The sequence below is a fragment of the Vicia villosa genome, linkage group LG2, assembly GCF_029867415.1.
Source record: "Vicia villosa cultivar HV-30 ecotype Madison, WI linkage group LG2, Vvil1.0, whole genome shotgun sequence".
Taxonomy (NCBI): domain Eukaryota; kingdom Viridiplantae; phylum Streptophyta; class Magnoliopsida; order Fabales; family Fabaceae; genus Vicia; species Vicia villosa.
This window is the reverse complement of record NC_081181.1, coordinates 209,541,528-209,553,722: the sequence shown is the minus strand read 5'-3', so window position 1 is coordinate 209,553,722 and position 12,195 is coordinate 209,541,528. Positions and strand designations below refer to the sequence as shown.

Below are 12,195 nucleotides of genomic sequence, written 5' to 3'. Positions count from 1 at the left end.
AACAATCTTTAAGAAACAACAAAAAGATATTTAATTAAAGTAAATATAACAATTGTCAATTAAAAGCGAATGAAGTTAGTGAAAAATAAATAAGAGTAAAAACTAAGGGTCGAATTAAAGAAGTGTAAGCTCCCTTTAAATTATAAAGTCATAAGAGTGAGGTTTGTAAACTCCTTCAAAATCTTAGTCAGATTAATAAAATTTATCATTGAATCACAATAATCAAATATTTAAATTTTAAGCATAAACAATATCAAACAGTCAGTTTCAAATGTTTAAATATTTATCATTCTTCTCTCCTTTTTGTCATCAACAAAAAGATACAACAATAAAGAACATAAAAGAAACCGAAGGATAAAAACTATATTTGGGATTAAATAATTCTGAATAAAAATAAGTTTAAATCAGTTTTTGCAATCCCCCTAAAACAATTTCTAGGATTTTGAAAAATGGCTTGATTGGTTGAGAATATTTTTAAGGAAACATCAAAAGACGGAAATGAAAATAAGAGCTAGTAAACCTAGAGTATAGCACGCGTTAATTGTTATTGGCGATTAAACATCCAAAAACAAATAAAGTTATACTCAAGATTCACTATAAAAGCATGGTATCAATACAATCGAAGTCATAGTCCTTCATCAAACTCCTTTTTATGAAAAACAAACACATCAACTAAGGCTTCCAAGATTAGCATCTCTCTCAGAGAGAGCAAATTTTCCAAGAGAGATTTTCCTCTTAAGCAAGAAGCAATTTAGTCCTTTAACAAGGCGAGCACATCCACTGGAGTACCAAAGCTAGAAAGACTTTTGTGTTATTTTAGACAAGTGAAACTGAATGATATATATAAAATTTAGATGAAAAGTGGCTTATTTTTAAACTAAAATAAAATATTTAGGTAGACACTTTAATAAAATAAAATTATAATCTGAAACTATTGAAATTCGAAGCATATATTTTGAATTAGTTTATCCCTCGATTTTTAGCTGAAATCAAAGAAATAGATTGCATTTTTTCAAAAAAGAAAACATGTTGTATCCAACAATTATACTTCGGTTTATTAATATATATAAGGCGTAATTATTTTCATAAAATATCGTTTTTTAGTAGTGACATCATTGAAGAAGGAGTATCTTTATCTAAGTGAAGAATTAAATTCAATTTACACACAATTAATAAAATTCATTATAATGGATCTTAGATATAAGAAGAAAATATTTAAATTATTATATTGAATGTCACTATTTTAAATTCATTTTTATATTAATTATTATTTTGTTCAATTTTTTTTATATTCTTATGTTTTCAACTATTTTTCGTAATAAAATAAAGGTGAAATTGAAAAGAATATGAAACCCTATTAAGGACTTAAATGTTTTTAGACAATTTTTTTAAAAAAATAATATGCTTTTTGTTGTTGTTTTTTTACATTCAAGATCGGGTTAATATGTATTAAAGAAAATTATGGTAAAGGAAACTATGTTATTTTATTATTTATAGAATTAAATATGTTTTAATCTCATAAAACTATGAATTTTTAAGTTTAGTTCTTCTTAAATTTTAATTGAAATTTTAGTCATTTATAATATCACAATTCACAAAAATAGGAAAAAAAATGTTTTAAAATTATATTTATAAAATATAAATAAAAATTGTAAGTAAATAATATTTAATGGTAGATTAAACATACAAATTCATAATATTTTTAAGCTAATGTCGTTTTCTGAAAATGAATAAAGAAACGTCTCGAATCTAGCGCCTAGAATCTTTTTCTTGTCCTTTCTCTTACTGGAATAGGTAAATAAAATGAAAGTGAATTGGTCAATTGTTCAAGAGGTCAATTAAAATGAAAAACGAAGAAAATTCCAACATAACAATTAAAAATAAGGATTAAAATAAAATTTTAAATTTTATTTTTTGTTTCCTATAAAAAATTATATGTTTTGGTCCTACAAAATTATTAAGCATGTAATTTTAGTTCTACTGTTAAACAAATGTGTATTTTTAAATAGTTATTGCGTCGATATGTTTAAGACGTTATAAAAAGTTTTTTTTTTAAAAAATTCAAAATTTAATTTTTTTTATGTCAAAATTTTCATTAATTTTATCAATATTTTTTAAAATTTAAAAATTCTCTCACTTTAAATAATTCTAAAGTTTGGTAAACAAATATTTTACAGTATTATCAATATGTATGAAAAAAATTATTCAAAAATTTTAAAATTAAAAATTAATTAGAAAGTTTTCAAAATTTTAAAAAATAACAAAAACTGAAACTGAATGCATAATATTTTTGTATGGGCTAAAATATATATTTTTTAATATCGACTAAAAATAAAATTAAAAATATTTATAAAAACTAAAAACATATTTAACCCTAAAATCAACTATGAGGTGTTGTTTTTGAATGACTATACAGGCATACATTTAATCAAATTTAAAAGAAATGTTTTCTTTTATTATAATTATAAAATTTTTAATTATATACTTTTTTATATGAATCAATTAAGTTATTTGTATAAAAAAATCCAGTATTTCAAAACTCTCTTTTTAAATTTTTTTTATAAACATTGAATGTCTAAGTTTTATTTATAAAAAATTAGTTAAAATTAATTTTCTTTTTAAACTACCAAGTTTCGCTCACCATTCCATTCCATAGCTGCCTGCCTCGTTCTTCCAACAACAACAACCGTAGGACTGTGCATAGTATGGATATTCATAAAATCAAGTTTAACTATAATAGAAGAAAAACAAACAACAAATTACAAACTACGTGGTTTTTTTTTTTATAGCAAAATTTTTTTTAAAAAAAATTTGTTTATAGACTTAATAAATATAACATTGCTACTCATAAATCTTTTGACTCTATATAAAAGATCAACTGATTTTGATGTTAGAAAATTAAAAAGCATAAAAAAATAAATTGTATAAAAGCATGTTAATTGTCGGAACTTCTTTTCGCATATTTGATCATTTTATTTAAAGTATTTTTGAAAGTTATTTGTTCCCGACCCCATTAATTAGTAGAGAAATTCTAGTTAAATTCACATATACCAAAATATATGTTGGACTAAGTGCCGATCTCTCCCCATATAAATGTCGAAATTCATAATTTTCTCTTTTTTAAAAAAATATTTTAGCTTATTGAAATATATCAAACATAAGAAAAAAAATTTAAATAACCATGTTTAATAAAAAAAATACCAAAAAAATCATGTTTTCGGGGTATTTACCAAACTGTCTAGGTTTGGGATGGCAGATAAGTGAATGCGCCATTCCAAATGGCGCATATGTACCCTACATGCCAAATGAAATGGCGCAAATGAAGAGGAATTTAGGGCACATGGAAGTTAGCCATATCAAATGGCGCATGCACCCATCATGCAACACATAGGCGCCATTTCATTTGGCTCGTAAGTGTTGTGCCTTTTTCTTTTTCAAAATTAACCCGTTTCGGGTATTTTCGCGCAAAGTTTTTGATTTCGGTCTTTTATTTTCGTAAAAACGTCTAATAAATCGAGTTCGTAAAATTCTTATTAACCCTAAATAATGTAATGTTTGCGTCGTCGATTTCGGTTTTTTACTAAAGCACAATTTATTGATGAAAGACTGAGGAAAGGTTACAAGAGTTGCATGCGAAATTGATACATTGTCGTAAAAAAAATACAGAGTAGATTAAACTTGCGACGAGGTCGAGCCACGATTAGGGCATCTTTTTCTATTGTGCCCCACCTGACGACAAATGCTGCATTTTCTTTCCATTTTGTCGTGGACGTCCATTTCGGTTCTAATCCGCGTACTATTGGGACGACCCTTTTTCTTTCGCCGCATTGCGTCGTTATGCCAAACTAGGGGTGTTCATGGGTTGGGTAAACCCAATAAACCCAGTAAAACCCACCCAAACTGATCCAAAAAAGTGGGTTGGGTCGGTTATTGGGTGAATACGGTTTTCAAAAATTAAAACCCATTCAAAATAATTGGGTTATGGGTAAAACCACACCCAACCCACAAAACCCATGGGTTATTGAGTGACTATTTTTTCTCTTTTTTTGTAATTTGACAAGCGATGACTTTGATGTTTTTAATTTTGCTTGCTTCAATTTCAACTTTTTGAACATCTTTTATGTAGTAAGTAATGATTTTAACTTATTTAGGATGCCACATTTTGATTATTTTGATGCTAATTCTAATAAATTGCAAGTATTTTATGCAATTCTAGGTTTTAATAATGTAACTTTGGTTTTTACAAACATATGTTTATAATAAATTTCATTATACATTTTGACATTTGATGTTAAAAAAAAACAATAATATGTTAAGCTATTTATTAAGAAAAAATGTAACATATCATTAATAATTATATAAGAAAAAGTAATATTGGGTAACCCATTACCCAACCCAATTCAACCCATAAATTTGTGGTTTTACCCAAACCAACCCAATGATATTGTGGGTGGTTATTTTTCCTCACCCAAACCAGTGTACCATGTACGGGTTGAGTTATGGTTTTGGCTAAATTCAACCCAAACCGACCCATGAACACCCCTATGCCAAACTACCTCCCCATCATACTCAGGCCAGTAATCCTCCTTGGCTACCACTAGAAACGCAGCACTGTAAACTCGGAGCAATGTCTGAGTCTTGTAAATTGGAGACAGTAGTGATTTTGCGTCGCGGTGCGCAAACGCACATGCAGCTATGACGTGTGAGAAAGACATACGAAAAGCTTGAAACCTTCCACAGTCGCACCAATCTTCGTTCAGCAGAATCCTATACTGTTGTCTTGGCAAACCCTCATTATGGTCAATTGTTTCGCGCACACTGAACGTGCAGTTGAATCAGTCGAAAGAAGTTACTTGATGAGTGTTTGCTTTAGCCGATTGCTGTTGCATAAATTTCATGCAACTATCACTTAACAGTTAACCAGATTGTCTAACATCACCCCATTTCCTGCCTCTCGTTGAGAAGAGCGAAGCCATCCTAAAGTAGGTTGCCTCCACTAGTGTTGTGATAGGAAGGTTATGAATGCGTTTGAAAACTCCATTTATTGATTCCACCAGATTTGTCGTCATATGGCCGATCGCACGCCTTGATCATAAGCCCTAGTCCATTTCTCCCTAGAAAGGTTATCTATCCAACTTCCTGCATCTGGATATGTCAGTGCAATCTCACTCCGATAATGCTGGAATGTTGGTTGGGTTAATGCATAACCAGCATTGACCAGGGCCTTCCTGAGATGTCTGTCCTTGATCTCCCGCATGAAGTTCTGGGCGATGTGGCGAATACAATAGACGTGTTTTGATGGCGGGTCATGCCATCCGTTTGCTGGATTATTATAAGCACTCTCAATGGAAGCGTGCCTATCAGAGATTAAACAGATGTCCGGCTGAGGAGCAACATGTTCTCGGAGGTTCCTTAGAAAGAAACTCCAAGTCGCGGCAGTTTCACCTTCAACAATTACGAACGCCACTGGAAAATGTTGTTGTTCTCGTCCCGTGCAACCTCCATAAGCATGGTTCCTTTGTATTTGTCGTATAACCATATTCCATCAATTTGAAGTATGGGTTTACAATGTGCAAACCCTCGTACGCAAGGTTTGAACGCCCAAAATAGCCGATGGAATATTCCGTTTCCTTAGACAGGGTTTCCATCCGGGGCATGCGCGGGCAGTGTCTCTAAAATAGTAATAGTGCCAGGTGCGTAACTTTGTAGCGCAGTAAGGTAGCGGGGAAGAATTTTGTATGACTCCTCCCAGTTGTCGTAGACTATCTCAATTGCCTTTGTTTTTGCAACCCACGCCTTTCTGTAAGATGGAGTGTAGTTGAAGGTTGTAACGATATGCGAGATAATATTTTTGACCTTCAAAGACGGATCAGCGCTTATTAGAGGCAAGATCTCCTGACATATGAGATCGCCACTGAGTTTCGTATGATCCTGGGAAGTGTTAGGGTTGACACACGTGTGTTGTTGCGTAATCGACCCTATTTTCCATGCATTACTTCTCTTCCTATAAGAAGCCAACAGTCTGAAGCCACACTCTGGATTCTTACAAGTGATTACATGATTTCAAGCCCATTCCTTATCCGAATGACTATGTTATTCAACAATTGGGAAACCGGCTTATATACGATGAAAGACAGTACAATATCCAGGACATGAAGGCGGAATTTGATAACCTATTCAAATGTCTCACTAGTAATGAAATCTAAGATTAACATATTTCTTATTACTAATTTACATCCTTATATGAACAAATGTCAACAAGTGTTGTTTATGCATGAATGTCATTTTATAGTGTTTGTTATTATGGTGTTAACAAGATGAACAGAGGAAGGTTTATGACCAAATCATGGATGCCGTTATCAAACAAAAAGGTGGTGTCTTCTTCCTGCACGGTTATGGCGGAACCGGTAAGACATATATGTGGAGAACACTTGCAAGTGCATTGAGATCTAAGCATGAGATTTGTCTTACTGTTGCAACAAGTGGGATAACATCTCTTTTGTTGCCAGGAGGTCGTATAGCTCATTCAAAGTTCAAGTTGCCAGTTCCATGTGTCGAAAAATCAACTTGCAAAATTAATTTCAATGACCCTAGCGTTGGTCTTCTAAGGGAGGCAAAGCTAATTATATGGGATGAGGCACCAATGGCACACAAATATTGTTTTGAAACGCTGGACAGGACTTTGAAGGATGTCATGAGTAATTACAGTAACTCCAAAACTATTTTCGGAGGGAAGGTTGTGATTTTTGGTGGGGATTTCCGTCAGATATTACCCGTTGTACCCGGAGGAAGCCGTTCTGACATTGTCCATTCAACAATTAACGCTTCTTACATTTGGCATTATGTTAAAGTCTTGAATTTGACAAAAAAACATGCGTCTATCCTCCGGACCAAGTGAAGAAGATAAAAAGGAAATTGCGGATTTTTCAGATTGGCTTTTAAAGATAGGAGAGGGAAGAATTTCAGAACCTAACGACGGTTATGCTAACATTGACATACCGCCCGAACTGTTAATTACAGACTTCGATGACCCTATTCTTGCCATCGTCGAGAGTACATATCCTGATTTCTTAAATTGTTACCAATCGTGTGATTATCTCAAAAATAGGGCCATTCTTGCTTCCACTTTGGACATTGTTGATACAATCAATGACCATGTCCTTGCCATGATGCCAGGTAGAATTTTGCATTATTTATAGATACTGTGTTTTAGATTGTTATATCTTTTCTAATGGATAATTTTATAGGGGAAATACGAGATTACTACAGCTCTAACTCAGTTGATTGATCAGAAATCCATGACAGCAACATTCTTCAAGTCCTTAGCCCAAAATTCCTCAGCTCTTTAAGAACTTCTGGCCTACCCAACCATCACTTAAAGTTAAAGGTTGGAACACCAATCATGCTTATGCGAAACATTGATCAATCACAAGGTCTATGTAATGGGACGAGGCTTATAGTAACTAAAATGGCTGCTCATGTCCTTGAGGCCAAATTGATGGGTGATAACAATAATGGAAAGGTTATATACATCCCGCGAATGGATATGTCCCCATCTCAATCTCCTTGGCCATTCAAGTTATCGAGACATCAATTTCCGGTTATTGTAGCCTACGCCATGACCATTAACAAATCACAAGGCCAATCGTTGGATTGGGTTGGACTTTATATACCTCAGGATGTTTTCATACATGGACAGATTTATGTTGCCGTTTCACGAGTTACAACAAAAAGAGGTATCAAGATATTGATACATGATGATAAAAACATCCCAAAGCTTTCAACATGTAATGTTGTATACAAAGAAGTTTTTAACAACATTTAGACGGTACGTATATATCTTTTTTCCAGTTTCTCTGTTCCGGATGTATATGGCACAGAATAATTATTTATCACTAATTCTTGATAACATTTTCTATAGTATACTTACTGTCGTTTATATATACTTTAAATTAGCATATTTTGCATTCTAATAAAACCTACCTTCCTGTGCAGATCATCCAAAAGGCAAAGGATCCCAACATTTTTGAACTACAATCTTAACTGTTATTGTTCTGTATGTAGCAATATCATTTCCAACATTATTTTATACTTTGAATCTATGTTTGTTTTGCTCTTCATTTGCATTCAATATGTCCATTAGATCAAATATTTTTACCCTACAAACACCGACCAAAACATACAATCGGAACATAAGGAAATATTTTTACCTCTAAAACTAACATCATTTTCAAAATTTCATCACAACCAAGGCATTATAATCAAAACAACATAACTGTTTTACCTGAGACTATAAATTGAATTTCAATGCTTCTTTCTGTTAGCTTCCCAGTTGAGAATGAAATATATAACTTCTCTCCATAGCAAAGCTTCAAACTACATCTTTGCCAACATTCATATTAGTTTTTTTTATCACAAATTTTAGAACAAATCATTCGTGCCCTGTTTTCTTCCTCATGGGTGTAGGATAAATCTTTTACTTTATCATAAGGTCTTCAATAATTCATCCTTTCCTTCTTTCCAAATTTACTTTCACGTGGGACTTATAATTGGCAGCATATAGTCACATGTTGTTGGAATATATTTTGCATACAAGTATTTTATTATATTTCCAACATTTTCTATGCAAAACAGGTTCCCAACATATCACATGCTTACGGAATATATTCCTTTGTCTTTTACCAACACCATATATGCGGTCCCAGCTGTTTTCACATGCAATGATCAACTTTCTTTTTTACTTTCAATTGCTTTATTGTCATTTTTATCCAACAACCATATATGCCTTATACTATATTATACATTATTAGGGTCCCATGCACTATGTATCACTCCTATTAAAAATGGTATCCTATGCACTATGTATCACTCCATCAATTGGGTCCCATGCACTATATTTAACATTATTTGCTTCAACTATTCAACTATGGTATCCTATGCATTTCCAATTGTCTAAGATAATGACCTGTCCCCCAAGCACTTGCCTCCTTTAACGCACATATGTATTCTCGATCATCATCTAAAAATCTCATTGCAAAGCATGCTTCTCGAAAGGTTTCATATTGTGTTTCACCGACCTTCGTGATTTCTTCATAGCTAGTTGGTCCCTTTGCCACAGTCAACATCATCCGCAAATAGAAAAGTTCACCGGTTGTCGGTGGAACCCACACCAAACGTCCAATAGTGAACCCTCTTTTTCGTGGCTTCCACAATCTGTTTCTCTTAACATAAACAAACTTTGTAACAAATTCACCGTATGTTAATGATTGGGCTTCCTCATATGTTCCATTTGCTACCAGCCAAGATGTGAACATAGATTCTGTGACGCTTGCATTTTCTAAGACATGCTCCATTTGTAATCTTTATAATAGACAGCCTTTTCACCAATGAGATGGAAAAACATTCGCTCAACAGCAGGTTTCCTTCCATGAACCTTGTATGAAAATATTCGCCAACACGCCTCACTCGGAGATACATACCTACAATCAAGATATTGTTTGATCTCATTTACACATTCATGCTGTAGTCCGGTGTTTGACTTAGAAGCAACCACACTTGCACCGATTATGTCATTTCCTTTGTGAATGTATTTGAATAGATACTTGATAGAAGTGCATTGGTTACACCATTCCATATTAATATGTGCTTGATATTTCAACAATAACCGAGTGTTATAGGGAACCACATTTCTATTATCCAACTTGATATTATTATTTGTAATTACATGGGTGTTGGATCTTCTTCTATATAATGGATAACCTTCAGCATTAACAATTGTATCTTCGATGAAATTTTTTGGATAATATTTCGAACATTGCCGATTTCTCATACATTGTGAATTAGGCCGTGAAAGACCGCACGGTCCATGTATCATATGTGATTTTACCAGTGCGTATAAAGCAGGACGAAGTGAAGGATCAGGTATCTCGGCACAAATGATGTTATCAATGTCGGACGATGTTGGATACTTGCTTTGGGGGTGCAAGAAAATCAAAATGTGAGCATGGGGTAAGCCTCGCTTTTGAAACTCAATTGTATACATAACTGCATAAATAAGTTAAAAAAATGGTAAATGTGAATAATAAAGAATAGTGAAAAGTTAGAAACATATTGGGGGGAAAAACTTTCCCAAGAATATGTTTTTTTCTTAAATCAACCATAAGCTCTTTAAACTTGATGTTGAAAACGTTGGCAACAATGTCAGGCCTATCACGAGGTTTTAAATTTTTCCCGGACAGCAACCGTGTAATCTCTGGCCAATTTGGGTTGCATGTGAAGGTGATAAACAAATCTGGGAATCCCAATCTGCTTGAAATTGCCATACCGTCGAAGTAAAGTTGATCCATGTATCGTTTGCTACCCACAAAAGAAGATGGCAGAACAACACGTTTACCTTGTTTGTTACCTGGATTCTGGCCTCCTTCCTCACACCTTGGTTGCAAATTATTGTATTTTCCGACCCTTAACTTGGATTGATTTTTTCGCAACCAATTGAGATGTTCTGATTCCATCATAGCGTAACCATCAACCAAAAATTGTTGGAAAGGTTTCCTTGAGTACAATAATGTTTTAGGTTCATCTGTGCATTCTTGGAGATGAAAACACAGCCAATCCTTGATAGATTGCCTATTCTTCCTTGTAACAGTTGTCTCATCTTTATACTTGTGAAGGATATTATTCCGGTATCCATCTTCACCGTAGCAAAAAATCAATGGGTATTGATATGAAAGATAACTTGGATTGAACTCATCTATTCTTTATAATTTACCACTCCGGTATTCGACAACAATGTCTCTCTTTTCACCTGTGTCAATATCACCAACAATAAGGGCAGCAACTTCCACAACGGTTGGCATATTATACACACGACCATCGTCATGTCTGTCACTGATAAGTTTCAGCCTCAATTCGACGTATGAATTGGCCTTAAACATATCACGTTCCATTCGAAACGCTTTGGCAAGAACATTAACTTCATCTAACATACACTTTAACTTAGCAACAATAGATGTTTTAATAGATGTATTGTCCCTGAAAAACATAGTAGCAAACATAGTGTTATTTGTCTAAGTAATCGTAGAAAAACTTTGGTATTTAGGAAAAGAAACTTCATTACTTGAAACAACGCATTCTATTTGTAATCTTGTGGTCAGTGTCGTAAATGTACAATTGGGCATATTGTGGTAGTTCACCCAGTGGTGGTATAAGACTGTCTATCCGGTGACATGTTTGACCGTGTCGGAGCATCGTTGGAGGACCTCCTCCCTTGGGAATCTTAGTGTCAAATTTCATTCCCGGAGATGTAAACGAAAACATTGCATTGTATGTTCGTATATTGGCTTGAAAGTTTTTGCTCTCAGGATCAGTTTTGTGATGAAGTAGCTTTTCCAACAGTAACAGTGGTTGTTTCATGTAGGGTAAAACAATTTTACCGCTCCTGCAACACAATTCGAATTTTGGAACAATAGTATGTTTTCTCATATTCTTGCGCTCTGCATACCACATGCAAGCTTGTCAAATTAAACATTCCCACACAGGGTCACCAATGTCAGAATAAGGTGCAGAAAAATAAAATATTAATTGTTTTCAAACGGGTATCAATTTACGCGGATATTATGTCAAGAGAAGTTAAATAACAACTTACACTGGTTGTGTTGATCATGAATATCATCAGGTTCTATGGAGTCATCTGAATCAGAGTTGTGTCCAAATGAGTCGCATTCTTCAGAATCTCCTTTGCTATCATCAGAGGAATAATCTGGTCTAGTTACATTAGGAGTAGGAGGAGATAAATATGGTGGGTTTGATATTTTAGGAGAAGTGTGTGAATTGTTAAGAGCAGTAGGGGTAAAAATTAGTAGTTGATTTTGACCGAATTTTTGCCGTTTGCCGGTGTTCGATGATTCACCTACATGGAACGATGGAGATGTCTCAACATTGTTGAAACGACTGAATAGATTCACCCCATTGCCGGCAAGAAATCTTGATCTTTTTTTGTTTTGTATTATGGAAACATGGTGTTGAGATGGTAGAGTGTGGGCATCGTTAGAGATAGTAAGCTGGAGGGGAGATCTTATTGCTGTGTCCCTGGATGAGCCAACGAATGTTCCAGCAGAAGGTGTTAATGTTGGCTGGTTTTCTTTGTTATGGCCATGGTTAGAGAGTTTATTGTTTGACAACAAAATCCTCCTCCTT

At 33.8% G+C, this 12,195-nt stretch overlaps 1 protein-coding gene across 1 annotated transcript; it reads left to right on the top strand.

Moving 5' to 3' along the window:
* The first annotated feature begins 6,346 nt into the window (after positions 1 to 6,346).
* On the top strand, positions 6,347 to 7,825 carry LOC131651210 (uncharacterized). The gene is made up of 3 exons (XM_058920878.1): positions 6,347 to 6,850; positions 6,945 to 7,176; positions 7,293 to 7,825. Exons 1-3 carry the CDS (start codon positions 6,347 to 6,349, stop codon positions 7,823 to 7,825), a joined length of 1,269 nt encoding a protein of 422 aa, XP_058776861.1.
* The last annotated feature ends 4,370 nt before the right edge of the window (positions 7,826 to 12,195 follow it).